This window comes from Leucoraja erinacea, chromosome 14 (genome assembly GCF_028641065.1).
Source record: "Leucoraja erinacea ecotype New England chromosome 14, Leri_hhj_1, whole genome shotgun sequence".
NCBI lineage: Eukaryota > Metazoa > Chordata > Chondrichthyes > Rajiformes > Rajidae > Leucoraja > Leucoraja erinaceus.
The window spans coordinates 33,103,871-33,118,682 of NC_073390.1; the positions used below are offsets into that span (position 1 = coordinate 33,103,871).

The following is a 14,812-nucleotide window of genomic DNA, read 5'->3' on the forward strand; positions in this document are numbered from 1 at the left end:
CCAATCCAGGTCAATGAACTCCCTTACAAAAGGTTTAATCAATCTTTCTGTGCACTGTCTTCCCATAAACATTTTCTTTCCATACACAATCTATACAACACTGAAACTGAAGTAGGGTTTCATAGGATATAATCTTCCCATGATCTAGCTGCCCCACAATCTGAACTTTTCTCACTCCTTCCCGGGTCTGCGGAAGAAATCAGAATCCTACCCACTAACAGGTAAACAATTCTCAGTCATATTATATTGAGCTACAAGCAACAGTCTACATGGCTCTTCAGGGTGTGGTCGATGTCACTCATCATCCTCCACGTCCACTGTCCCCTGAGGTGACAGTCCTCCAGCTTCTTCAATGGCAATGTCATCATCTTCTGGATTTCTGAAGGTAAAATCAGCAGAGTTTAATATTACGTTCACAGCCTAACGCCACACGTCCAACAAACAACATGTAGCCTATCCCAATTATCCAACAAATTCTATTCCATGCTGGAATAATCATGATGAGGGGTCAGTCAATGTTTATTTATGAGTTTATTACAACTGTAATAAATACCGGGATCATTTTACTTGTCCAGCCGAGTAACTTTTCAATCAATACCTTGCTGTCAGAAGTAATTTGCTCCAGTACATTCTTGCTAACAGCTTACCAGCATTGGCAAATACATATTAAAAATGAGAAATATAAATACGTGCCCCACAGCTTTCCATTGCTATAACATATCAGGCTGAAAGCAAACTTCCTCAAACCATGTTTTTTTAATATAGCCTGTCAAAAAAAGATATTAAAAAAATTAAAATAAATATTCTTACTTGTTACATTCTGTGGAAAGGAATTCCATGGTGAGTGATCCAGAGGCAAAATGCAAAGAAAAATAAAATTAGCCCAGTTATCACTTCAAATGTGAGTAATTCACATGTATATACAGAAATGTATAGATAGAGATAAATAGAAAGATGGCAAACATAAATTTACAAAATCACACAGATAAGCATATTTCATGTACAGAACCAAAGGCACTCTTATGAACACAGACACTCAGATGCACAAGTGTATAGATACAAAGCAAATAATGTTATTTATATAGTATCTTTAATTATCAAAATGTTGCAGGAATCAGTTGAGGAGATATTAGAGCAAGTGGCCAAATGACTGACAGTTTATTAAAGCTGTATGATGAATGAAATATAAGGTTGCAAGACAAGAAGCTTTAGGAATTCCAAAGGGCTTTCACTGGACAAGGTAGTGTTACCATCGGGAGAAGATTAGATCTGGAGATAGCTCTAATAATTTGTGTTGAACTAATAATGTCCATGGATAAAGCAGTTTGTGTAATTTTAAAGGCTTGCTGATTCAATTCCTGACATTAGCAAAGTCAAAATAATGCTTTCCCCTAACTTGGGTCTTGGATTCTTTCTGACAATTCCTTCCTGAAAATAATTACTACAGCTAGGACCTGAACTAAATGTTCCCCAGCTTGTCCACCCAGCCAAGGGTGACAGATTTAACCATCCATCACTAATAACTCTACCTTTATTAACTAAAACCTAAACACTGGAATTGCGTTCCTAGAACTGTCTCTCTCAATTTTTCTTTCTTCCCTTCAGATAATTCATAGTATCTACCTCTTTGATCACTCTTTCCCAGAGTTGATCCTGTATCTATTCTATAAATGCCTCCATCATGGACATCCAATCGCACCTTTATGAGCAATCAGAACATTCAACTCCACCAGGTATCAATTCTTGTCTATGTTTTTATTAGTTATCCCCTCGCACACCTTCCTTTCCATTCTTCAGACAACCTTTAAATGTTGAGGCATCCGACAAGGACCTCCTTTTAATACTTTTGCATAGCAGTCTAACCTCCCAGTCCGAAGAAGGGTCTTGACCCGAAAGATCACCCACTCCTTCTCTCCAGAGATGCTGCCTGTCCCACGGAGTTGCTCCAGCATTTTGTGTCGCAGTCGGGAGAGACTAGACGGGAGCTCCGATGAACGCAGAGGCTCGACCAGCCCCGACGCGGGGTTTGATCGTCCGGCGTGGGGGTCTGACATCCCCCCGATTCAGGAGCTGGATGGCCCCAATGCGGATTGCTCAAAACGCTGCCGACTATGGGAGTCAAAATCATCCAGTCAATGGAGGGCTTGACGCTCCAGACCGTAGGAGAGCAAAGGGAAGAGATTGGACTATTTTTCACCTTCCATCACAGTGAGGAATGTGGAGGATTCCCTGTGCTGGATGTTTATGTTAAAACGTATTTTGTGTGTTCTGTTGCTTTTTATTTGTATGACTGACTTGGCAAATGAAATTCCTTGTATGTTGCAAAACATACTTGGCTAATAAAGTAATATTGTGATTGCGATTGATGGGTATTTGATGGTTAGTATGGTTAGGGTGTTTCTGTGTTTTAAGACTATGACCAAATGAAGCCTTTAAACTGCTGACTATTGTCTTGGGGTTTATAGGCACCTTAGAGCCAGATTTATTGATCTGTTAAATAGGCCCAGTCATTACAATTCTTAGGCCCCCTTTGGTCATGGCTGACCATGGGTGTCTCCAGGGTTGGAGGTCGCCAGTGAGTGACTTTGTTTAACGTGGGGAGACTGGTGCACAGACAGCCACCACACAGTCCTTGACTGATCTGGGTCAGGATCCAGTGGCATGGAGTCCAAGACGACCGGAGACCCTTTCCTGCTGCAGCCTTCATCCGCCTTCCCAGTCGTTGTGACGCTCCACTATGGTCAGCCATCATCCTCTGCCTGTCCCACCGTTGAGGCCTTGGTCATTGCAACAGGGTGGAAGAATGCCCTGTTTCGACGAATGCAATCAACCCAGCATGCACAATCAAATGAGATCAAATAGAACAAGTTGTCCTACAACTTTAGACTGTGCACGCCATACGCAAGAAGAAGAAGGTCATTACAACAACAGACGGATAATCCCCACGGAAAGTTTCAAGGTTAATTCACATACATTTCTGATTCAATCCCAGCGGTTCAAGAGTAAATTTTCAAGCAATTCCATCATTGTGTTTAGGACTAGACTCAGATGATTGTGTTAGGCTTTGGGGAAAAGAGGTGGCTGTGGGTATTGAGGTGTCAAACCAGATAGCAAACGAAGTTGTTGGCAGCAGGTAAGTGTTGCTTCCCCACTCCTAAAGCTCACCGCAGCTCTTTACTATCACCAAACTCGAGGGATATTAGGCTAATGCAGCACAGTATTTATTGAGTGGGGGGGCGGTATCATGAGGCCGTCACTCGTGCTACATTTGTGGCGCTATTCCCTGTGAAAGTTCTCGCCAAATATGAAGTTGCACACCATGGTTACAAATCACAAATACATCAGCCTAAAGAAGATTCCACAATAATCTTATTCATAATTGATACCCACCAGGTTTGGCATGCATGAGCAGAAAGGGTATTTCCACAGTGGCATCACTGCAAACAAAGAAAAGGCATCAGCAGTTGAGACTTAAACATTTCATGGTGTAAGAATGCTGCCATTGAGTCAGCAGTACACTGCATCAAATCCAAACAGATTTCCTGATCTCTAGTTATTAAAAGTAAAAATTTGCATAGATATGAAACCTTTCATTCCCTTTAAGGGAATGCCTGCTGCCATTTTTTAAAACAGAGCTCTAACAATGGGAATGAAATAGAAGACCAAATTATCTGCATTTGTGATGGAGAGAAGGAAAATCTGTTGGCCAGGACATTGAGTAATCTCCCTGATCTACAGATAATGTCTTGGGATTTTTGGTGCTTACATGGAAGTGCAGCATTCTTTCTGCCAACCAAATTTCTATTCTCGAGGGTAAATGTTTAGATTCACTGCCTGGATAGCACAGATGACAATGGGGGTGAAAATCAGGCATGTCCAGCAAGTGATGCATAATCCTGGGAGATTAAAGTGCAAATTACTCTGTGTGTTGAATGGAGTTTTAACCCATAGTCTTTTGATTCAGAGAAAAGAAAGCATTCACTGCCTCACATGGCTTGGTCATTTACTATACAAGGCATCTGATGATGATGCATGCAATGTATTATGTAATACACCTTGGAGACTGAACAACACATAATACAATTGGTGCATACCTTATACATTCTGCCCATTTTCTGTTCTTTCTCAGCTGCATCGTGCTAACTCACAGCACACAATTTGTCAGATACTTTAAATGGTAAGCCTGCAGACTTTGGGACTGTTTTATGTGCAGTATAAGAGAGGATACTCGTTCTGCATTTATCACCGATTCAGAAAGATGTTAAAAGCTTAGCGACAGGCTTTAATTAAGGAAGGATACTAGCAATTTCATATAACATTACTCACCTGGAAGAAATGTCACCCAACATGCTGCAAGAGTGAACAGATGAAATGTCAAGGTTAATATCATGCATGATTGATGAATGTATTGCAATTCCTTCCAGACAGCTTACATTTAAATATCTTCCCAGAAAGAATATGTAGTATACACTGGGTAGCGACACACCACAATCATCTGAGTCTAACTGTATCTAATTAATATACAGCAAGTTACCAGCAACTACAATGACCAGCTAATACGCTATCAGTGATGTTGATTGAAGTCTTGTTAAATCTTGATACTTTTATATCCACCTGAAAGGGCCGACAGAGCCCTTTAACATCATCCTGCATTACACTGTGAACCAAAGTGGAGCTTAAAGCCACGAGTTTCTGACCCAGATTTAACAGTGCAACCATCAAGTCAAGCCTGACTGTAATGAAGCAGAGACCATAATTTAAATAGATTTATGCTTCAACTTTAAGGTTCCGGGACTGCCTGCAGGAGAGATTCAGACTACCCGTGTTTCAGATGTTATGCTTAGATGAATACCGAGAATCCCTGGCTTAGAAAGTCAATCATACAGCTCATATACGACTAAATGGTGATATAAAAATTGATCACTAAAGTTAGCATTTTCAAACATGCAAGGTGCAGATTAGGAGATTGAACTGGGTGATTCCATGTGCATGATGCTTCATTGCATTGGCAGCTAATTCATTGCATTGGCATCAACATCATCGATGTCAATTTGCATGCAAGGCATGCCTGATGTTGCTGCTGCAATACTTGAGTGTCCATGGGCAAGTGAACATGACAGTGTGCCTTAACAGCAGGAGGACAGGCCAGCTACATGCCATTGAAAGGGATAGTGAGCATTTTGGGGAAGTGTGAGTTTCAGACCCCACACTAGACAGGGATAGATTATTTTCCAATGTACCTCACAACTGATTCTGCAGGAAGGGGCTAAATCATGTAATGGTCATGTTACCCAATTCCTAACTGCCAGAAAGTGTGAGTGAGAATTGGAAGTCTAAGTGTTCAGTTCTATGACCACACCAACCTTCCTATCATTAGGTGAACCACATTCACCTTATAATAATATAATAATAATAATCTTATTTATATAGCACATTTTTAGTCAACTTGCATTGACCCCAAAGTGCTTCACATAATTACATTACATTTACACACAGGCAAAGGTGGGTGAAGTGTCTTGCCCCAAGGACACAACGACAGTATGCACTCCAAGCAGGATTCGAACCGGCTACCTTCCGGTCGCCAGCCAAACACTTAGCCCATTGCGCCATCTGTCGTCACTTGTAGTGGTGGTTCTAAAGAAAATACGACTCCCCCACTGTCTCAGAGGAAATGTGGGAGTTATTCAGCTAGTCCACTGAACAGTGCCTGTACATCATTTTTTTGAGAGTTAGATGTGTGAATTTGTTACTAGTTAAACCCAATTTGTGCACCACTCACCCTGGGATCAGCAAACTGACTTTCATGGAGTAAGACACCAACATCCCTTGAACTTCTCGATCACTTCCTTCCTTTAAGCTGCAATGAAGGAATGAATGGCATTACACTGCACAGACCAAGTCATAGAGGTCCTCAAACATATTTGATCACGTAATTGCCTCCAGTCTCCCCTTTCTGCTCCAGTCTATTTAAAACAAGCTCCCTATCACCTCTCTTTAAATCAAAGCTGAGACAACAACCTTGCTGCTCAACACCCGGCTTGAGATCTAACTATTCCTTTGTTTTATTTTTGTTTAATTCGCAAGAAGAAGAAGATAAAATTTTGGTCATTCAATCAAGAATCTACACCCAGACTTCCAACCTAGGGAAACTGCTCGTTCAGGCTTGTAGTACTGATAGAAACAAAATGCTGGAGTAACTCAGCATGTCAGGCAGCATCTCTGTAGAAATAGTTGATGTTTCGGGTCGAGACTCTTCTTCAGACTGAGAGTCCTTCCCTTGCTTCACTAGTTTTAGCATGTTATTAATGAACTCTCAGGTGCCTACGACTCCCACACTCAGCACACATCTCTGAACCAGAGATATACACCTGCAAGATCCATGACTTTATTCTGTAGATGTACGCCCTTCCTTCCTTGTTGTTGATCTTCCTAGAACAAGACTCACCTTGGTTCCCATGCACATCTACCTCACCCTTACATCAGGCCAACATATGGCAGTTATTTACTTCCATTTTTCTTGATTTCATTGCCTTCTGTAGCACATTTCCATCTGCTATCCAAAAGGACTGATACTAAAAATTTTCTCAGTTCAGGCAAGTCTAAAACTGAAAAAGTGAATAATAGCAGTGAAAATGAATTTAATCCCCCAAGCATTAGAAAGATTTATTAATAATTTGGATACAGTTCCAAATAATTAATGAAAAGCCAAGGTGATACAGACACACATCGCGATGAACAGGAAGGTTAGCACTGTAATTAAGACGGCTAGCACAGTGTACGGTAAGTTCTTTAACTTAAGAGGGGGGAGGGGAGAAGGGGGGAGAAGGGAGGGGAGAGGGAGGGGAGAGGGAGGGGGAGGGAGGGAGAGGGGAGGGGAGGGGGGGAGAGGGAGGGGGAGGGGAGAGGGAGGGGGAGGGAGAAGGAGTGGAGACAACTGTTACGAAGCCAGACAACATTTAATAAGCCAGAGATACACAGCTGTGAAACTCGGTGGACATTTAACATTACTGGTCGGTTATCCTTGTTTCTGAAAACTACTGATTACGTTTTTTTTCCCCAATGAGCCAATGAAATTCACCGGTCAGCACCGGCTACAGCCTATGAGAACCTAAGGGAACCTTTGACCTCCTGGCAACCCACTAGGACCTCCTTGCGACCCACCTACGGCTCGAGAATTCTCGCTACTCTCCGTGGCGACTTCATTCTAGTCGCCGCTCATTTTTTAGCATGTTGAAAAATTCTCGGCGACCATAATGAGGCCGCGACTAGTTCCTAGAACGTGGCAACTCTTCATGACCATGAAGGCAACTCCCCGGCAACCACCCGCAAATATGTGCCGACCGCAAAGTCTCCTGCAGTCGCCTAAAAAGTCGCCTAAGTGGGACAGGCCCATTAGAATAATGAATGATTCCTAGATTTTTCAATATCCTAACCCTTCTTTGTGACCAGCACAGTGGATCTTTCATCAGCCTTTCACCACTGAACTTGACCCTTCACCCAGTGACCTATACTGTGGACCTTGACCTTTCAACTGGTCACCTGCGGACCCAGTGCCTTCAATGGTGAGAATTCTGGCTCTTTGCTTACTGCTTTGTTGCTTTGCCTTGCTGCGTGTTAACTCATTTCACTTGGTGCTATTTAAACATTCAATTTAAAAACTATCACCTTCAGTTTTAGAGAAGGAGTAGTTGTTTGAAATTAATTGTTCAAGTTGTAGTTAGGCACTCCAAATAACAACATTTTAATTGGATAAGATAGATATAGATATGCCATTTATTGTCACTATACATGTACAGTGAAACTGAAAGCTGCTCGTACTCAGTGCATACATACAATAGCACCGAGTCCGGGAGCCGTGAGCCGCTGCAACCGTGCACGCCGCCATATCGTAGCGCATTTTTGAATCTCTCCCTGCACTGGAGACCCGACCTCTTCTCGTCGGGTCTCAGGTGTCGTTGAGGCCGCAACGAGGAGCGGCCTCCAACGGGAAGAAGCTGGGGACTCTGGTGCTGACTCACCGTTGCCGTCGCGGAGCTGGCCGAGACCGGAGTGGGTGGAGCGGTGGAGGAGCGCTGCCGCTGCTGCTGCTGCTGCTGCTGCCGATGCCGCTGCTGCTGCTGAGTCGGGGGCTGCTACTGCGGGTCTGCGGACGGCTCGGACGACCCCGCGCGGCTCCCTGGAGGGAGACCGCTTTTCGGGCTCCTGCAACGGCGAATTCTCCCGCCCGAGTTGCGGGGTCGAAGAGCTCCTGGAGCGGGGCCTAACACCATTGCCCCGCGCGGCTGGAACGGCCGCGGGACTTTGCGAGCGCACACCGGGGGCTCCAACACCAAGACCCGGTGTGCGACCTCGCACCACCCGGCGTGGCTTCAATGGCCGCGGGACAATCGCCATCGCCAGCCGGGGGCTTTGACTTTGACTCTGACATCGGGGGGGGGAGAGTGCAGTGGAGAGATAAGTTTTTTTGGCCTTCCATCACAGTTATGTGATGGATGTTTATGTTAAATGTAATTATGTTGTGTCTGGGGTCTATTTGTGTGTAATGTATGGCTGCAGAAACGGCATTTCGTTTGGACCCCCAGGGGTCCAAATGACAATTAAATTGACTCTTGACTCTTGACTCTAGGTTCTTCCATAAGAACAATTTTTTTTAATGCCACAGATTGTGCATTCCAAAACTTTGCAGTGGTTGAATTCTGTGGCTGGTACTGCACCATCATGCTACGCAGTGGTCTCCATCCGCAGTACAACATCAAGAATCTGGTCCCTACCAATAGCTTGCATTCATGATTCATTCTACTCCAATTCCATCAACTCCCTTCAAATCTCATGTATTGCAGATTCATAGCACTAAAAATAAAATCAGATTTTTATCATTATTATATCATTATTTTATCATTATTTGATGAAAACTCTTCTGAATAAGGTAAGTTCATTGATCCAAAGAAACTTACAAAATTCTTAAGGGGTTGGACAGGCTAGATGCAGGAAGATTGTTCCCGATGTTGGGGAAGTCCAGAACAAGGGGTCACAGTTTAAGGATAAGGGGGAAATCTTTTAGGACCGAGATGAGAAAAACATTTTTCACACATTTGGAATTCTCTGCCACAGAAGGTAGTTGAGGCCAGTTCATTGGTTATATTTAAGAGAGAGTTAGATGTGGCCCTTGTGGCTAAAAGGATCAGGGGGTATGGAGAGAAGGCAGGTACAGGATACTGAGTTGGATGATCAGCCATGATCATATTGCAGGCTCGAAGGGCCGAATGGCCTACTACTGCACCTATTTTCTATGTTTCTATGGTAAAACTCTCCCTCTCTCTCGCTAGCATCACCTCTCCTTAAGGCTTCTTCCATGTTCAGCAAGAAGGCAACAACAGGAGCATCAAAGCTAAGCCCAATTCTCCATGCACTTTGAGAAAATGAGAGGAGGAGGAAGAAAGATTGAGGGGAAAATATAAGGTGGGAGAGGAAAGAAGATAACCTTGTGAACAAGAGAGACTGGAGAGCAAGAGTAAGATACAGATGAATTGGAGGAGGAAGGGAAAGAAACATTTTACAGCAAGATTTATTGGCTTGTGATCTGGAGTTGTAATCCCAGCTGAATTTATTATCTGCCAATCCCTGGAGCATTTTTGGTGGCACACTGGTGTAAATGGTAGAGTTGCTTCCTCATAGCTCCAATGGCACAAATTTAATCCTAACCCCTGGCACTGTCTGTGTGGAGCTTGAGTGTACTCACTGAGACTATGTGGGTTTCTCCTGGATGCCTCAGTTACCTCTCAGATCCCAGAGATTGTAGGTTAACACTCCACTGTAAATTAACCTCACTGTATACTGTCGGTGAATGTGTAAATCAAGGGATAGTTGATGGGAATGTGAAGAGTCCCCTGTATCTCAGTCTGAAGAAGGGTCTTGACCCAATACGTCACCCATTCCTTCTCTCCAGAGAAGCTGCCTGTCCAGCTGAGTTACTCCAGCATTTTTGTGTCTATCCTCGATGTAAATCAGCATCTGCAGTTCATTCCTACACAATCCTTTCACTCACTCAGCCTTCAAAATGAAGTACTGTGTGTACGTGTGCGTTCACCAGATGGAAATCCAACTGACTTATGAAACATTTAAACTGATTGAATAGGCAAGACCTAAATACGAGACACACGATTTAATCTGGAATCCTAGATTGGCAATAGGGTGTTAACAGCTCTTTAAATCCTCTTCCCTTTATATTAATCCCCATTTTGCCCTTTTCTGACAGTCTGTCTGTTTCTTTTATATTTGCACATTTCCCTTAAGTCTCATTTCCCTTCAAACCCCATTCCATTTCTTTCTCTTTGCCCAACCTCCCCTCCTCACCCATCCTTGTTCATCCTTGCACCTCGCAGTCTCCCCGGCATGCACTCCTCTATACGACGTCATCATCCAAGTAAAGTCCAAATTCCTTACATGGTGGAAGAAGCCAGGTTGCTGTCCTCCAGTTTGGTTTTCCCATCCAGCGCGATTCCATGTTTGCCTCGGTTGTTGGCCATTGTGGGCAAAAGCACATAGGTCTTTGAGAATGTGGAGCCTGCGGCAATCTGATCACTGCGTATTTAAAACAAAAACTAATATTTAGATGCACAATCGTATTTGATGGAAGCATATTTCCTCTCATTAAAACACATTCAATCATCACATTCCTGAATCCCATCTAACTCCAGACAGCAAGAGGTTTTACACTAAAAATGGTGTTATTCCATCAAGGGATGTAATAAATGTATCACATTTCTTATGTAACTTATTTCTATCGGTCCTACATCTACAAGAACTTTTGAGGTCTGGACAAAGAAACCTCACAAAGTACCCGTGTAACGTAGGGGGCCTTGCAGTATCTCTGGAAGACAAGGATAGGCGACGCTTCATGTGAAGAAAATACACTCTATCGTACCAGAAAGAACATTTGGGGAAATTGATGGGAATGTGGGGGAAAACAATTGGATTAGTGAAAATGGGCGTTTGAAGGTTAATATAGACTGGCTGTGCCTGAGGGCCTGTTTGCTGAAGGACATGATGTATGATTGAATCTATTTAAAAGTGAAAGTGATGAGACGTAGAGATATTACATTTTTATAAAAAATAACAGAGAACCAACGCAACTTGGATTATAAGGATCCTAAATTATCAAAGACAGTCATACAGACGTCAGGATGTTTTATAGCTTTTTTTTAAACCTTGGTAGTCCAATGGGATTATTGAATTTATACAACAATGTACTTACTTTGCATCCTCCTCAGCAACCACCTCTGTGTATTTATCATTCGAGTACAGCACCACAGTGGTTGTTTGTTCAACTGAAAATGAAAAAAAAAGTATTTCGATCATGCGATATTTATAGGTGAAAAAATTCTGATTTTCTGAGACAAAGTATCAACATTTCCACCATGACAAATTATGAAATATGGTTAATAAAATGTGAAGAACCAAGACAATTTAGAAGGCAACATTATTAAAAAACTTTCAGAATGACAAATAAATATACTTTCGACTCTCGAACTAGGGATCATTGTTTAAAATTCACGGTTATTCATTTATGACATCTATGGGATGTTTTATTTTCTCTGAGGTTTAGAATCTTTGCCATGGTTCCTCAAAGAGCAGGTGTAGATTCTTGATAAGGTTAAGAGGGGAAAATATTATTAATAGATAGAAATGTGATGTTTGGGTTACAGTCAATCCGAGGTGGTGCAGACATATAAATACCTTGGAGTGCACCTTGATAACAAACTGGACTGGTCTGTCAACTCTGACTCCCTCTACAAAAAAGGCCAGAGCAGACTATTTTTCCTCAGAAGGCTCAAATCCTCCAATGTGTGTAATGACATGCTGCACATGTTTTACAACACTGTGGTTACAAGTGTTATTTTCTACGCTGTTGTCTGCTGGGGCAACAGCATTAGTGCAAAAAACAACAAGAAGCTGGTCAACTGGTTAAACAAGCTAGCTCAGTGCTGGAGGGGAGAGTAGACTCTGGGATGGATGTGCTTGAGAGGCGTATGAGGCACTAGGTGCAGGTCATCCTGAAAAACCCCGGGCATCCTCTCCATGTAATTCTGGAGAGTCAAAAGAGCACTCGGAACAGCAACCGGCTCCTCTCCCTGCCCTGTAGAACGGAGCGGTTCAGGAGATCCTTCACCCCTGCAGCCATTAGATTTTATAATTCGGACCGCTAGGCTGTAGGGGGATGCATTCTTGCAATTTTTAATTTTTAAATAGTTAATTAGTGGTCTTTTGAAGTATTTATTGCTCTCAGGTAGTGTCCACAGTGTATTCTATGTATTTTCTGTCTGCGTTCGTTTTGAATCTGTGGGTTTGTTGGTTGGGGGCTTCTGGACATCTGAATTTCCCTGAGGGGATCAATAAAGTATTTATTATTATTATTATTAAATGGTGAATAGGCTGACAGACCTACTCCTGCTCTTAATCCATCTGCTTGTTCATGCCTCGTCTATCAGAGAGTTGGAGTGACATTGACACTCACTCATGCAGCTTTGTTTACCCAGAAACCAAGGCAGGCACTTACTCAGAAACCCACAAGGCAATCACTGGCTGCTGAGACAGAAGCATGAGCTTTATAGGATTAAATCTTGATCAACTTTTCTGTACAAAAACTTCAAAGCCGTCCAATGGGTAGAAGGCGTGGGGAAAATAGATCAGCCACGATTAAATGGCGGTGTAGTCTCGATGGGCCGAATGTCCTCATTCTGCTCCTTTGCCATATGGTCTTGCAACCACCATTTTGTCTCCTTCTCACCTCAAGCCTTTGCCGCTTATTCCACTCACCTGACAATCACCCCCTCCCCTCCCCCCACCTGTATCCACCTATCACCCACTAAACTTTCTTCCTTCCCCACCTCTATTTTCCAGCTCTCTTCGCCCAACTCCAATTCGACACAAAACATTATCTGTCCATTCCTGACACAGACTGATTCCTGGGATGTCAGGACTGTCTTATGAAGAAAGACTGGATAGACTTGGTTTATACTCTCTAGAGTTTAGGAGATTGAGAGGGGATCTTATAGAAACTTACAAAATTCTTAAGGGGTTGGACAGGCTAGATGCAGGAAGATTGTTTCCGATGTTGGGGAAGTCCAGGACAAGGGGTCACAGCTTGAGGATAAGGGGGAAATCCTTTAAAACCGAGATGAGGAGAACTTTTTTCACACAGAGAGTGGTGAATCTCTGGAGCTCTCTGCCACAGAGGGTAGTTGAGGCCAGTTCATTGGCTATATTTAAGAGGGAGTTAGATGTGGCCCTTGTGGCCAAGGGGATCAGAGGGTATGGAGAAAAGGCAGGTACGGGATACTGTGTTGGATGATCAGCCATGATCATATTAAATGGCGGTGCAGGCTCGAAGGGCCGAATGGCCTACTCCTGCACCTAATTTCTATGTTTCTATGTTTCCCTCCACAAATGCTGCCTGGCCTGTGGAGTTCCTCCAGCACCTTGTGTTTTGCTCAACATTCTGGCATCTGCAGTTTCCTGTGTCACCAGGTGTACTCATACCTGTAACTTTGATGCTCTTCACATGTTTGCTGGAGTTATTTGTCACTTGAACATTGATGCTGATGGGATCCCCATGGTAATATATCTGAGGAGTGAAAATAATCATCAGCTTAAATATTGTCCTTTTCTGGCTCGACTAAAACCAGTCACTCTTTCTGGTGCCTCATTCATTTGCCAAAGTTCATTCACAAAATGACTGAGAAAAATTCAGCATGGAAACAGGCCCTTTCTCCCACCGAGTCCGCGTTAACCATTGATCACTCATTCACTCTAGTTCTATGTTATCACACTCTCACATCCAGCCCCACACATTAGGAGCAATTTATGGAGGCCAATTAGCCTAAAAAAAATTCACGTCTTTGGGATGAGGCAGAAAATTGTAGCACCCGGAGGAAACCCACACGGTCACAGGAAGAATGTACACACTCAACGCAGTCAGCACCTGAGGTCAGGATCAAAACCAGGTCTCTGGCAAGATGTAGAAGCAGCTGTGATAGTGGAATCTTTTTATAAAAGTTCAGATTTGGGCATTGTTGGCAATGACAGCATTTATCGCCTATCATTCAGAGATATTGATTGGTAGATTAGCCTTCAGCATTCAAGGAGTGAAGTATTTACTTGGGGCTTCTATTGTGCGGCCCTCACCTCTTTATTCAGGGATGCCATCAGCTGAAGAGGCTGGTCGGACATAAGGAAATGCTTGCTGATGTGAGCACTTGGCAGTGGGCCGGCGTGATCTGGAGCATACTGCACTTTACGGATAGCCATGCGCACAGAACTTCTAGATAAGGAAATAAGACATTTATCAGTCAGAAACCAGCTAAAGTAAATAAAAAATAAAATATGATCATGGAAGTTGATTTCAGTAATATGTCACAGAAAGAAATGTTTCACCTTTTCATGCCTGCCAGACATAGAATGTAGAAAAGTACAGAGGAACAAGCCCTTCGGCTCCTGATTTCTGTGTTGAACGTGATACTATAAAGGGCCTGTCCCACTTACGTGTCCTTGTCACGCAAATTACGTGACCTCGTGGTCGCGTTGAGGCACACGGGCATCATATATGGCCACGCGGGGCCGGTCCCACTTAGAAGCGCGGAGGGGTATGTAGTTGTGCGCGACACCGCGCGGGGCTCAGAAATGTTTGTTGTGAACAAAATCTTCGCGCGCCAATGGCCTGTCGCGGAACTGACGGCCAAAGTGGGACAGGCCCAAGACCCTGGCGCGACACAATGTCTCACCTTCAACAGCAGCAGGCAACCGATCGCCGAAC

General features: G+C 43.4%; 1 protein-coding gene across 1 annotated transcript in view; it reads right to left on the reverse strand.

Annotated features, from left to right (window-relative positions):
• Positions 1-294: 294 nt before the first annotated feature.
• LOC129703155 (S-arrestin-like) overlaps positions 295-14,812 on the reverse strand; it is a 28,455-nt gene continuing 13,937 nt past the window's right edge. Inside the window, exons 6-13 of the mRNA XM_055645322.1 lie at positions 14,185-14,320; positions 13,540-13,624; positions 11,255-11,327; positions 10,444-10,581; positions 5,780-5,857; positions 4,327-4,350; positions 3,387-3,437; positions 295-379 (exon numbers count right to left, since the gene is read on the reverse strand). Coding sequence (XP_055501297.1) covers positions 295-379; positions 3,387-3,437; positions 4,327-4,350; positions 5,780-5,857; positions 10,444-10,581; positions 11,255-11,327; positions 13,540-13,624; positions 14,185-14,320 — 670 coding nt within the window. The remainder of the gene's footprint in view (positions 380-3,386; positions 3,438-4,326; positions 4,351-5,779; positions 5,858-10,443; positions 10,582-11,254; positions 11,328-13,539; positions 13,625-14,184; positions 14,321-14,812) is intronic.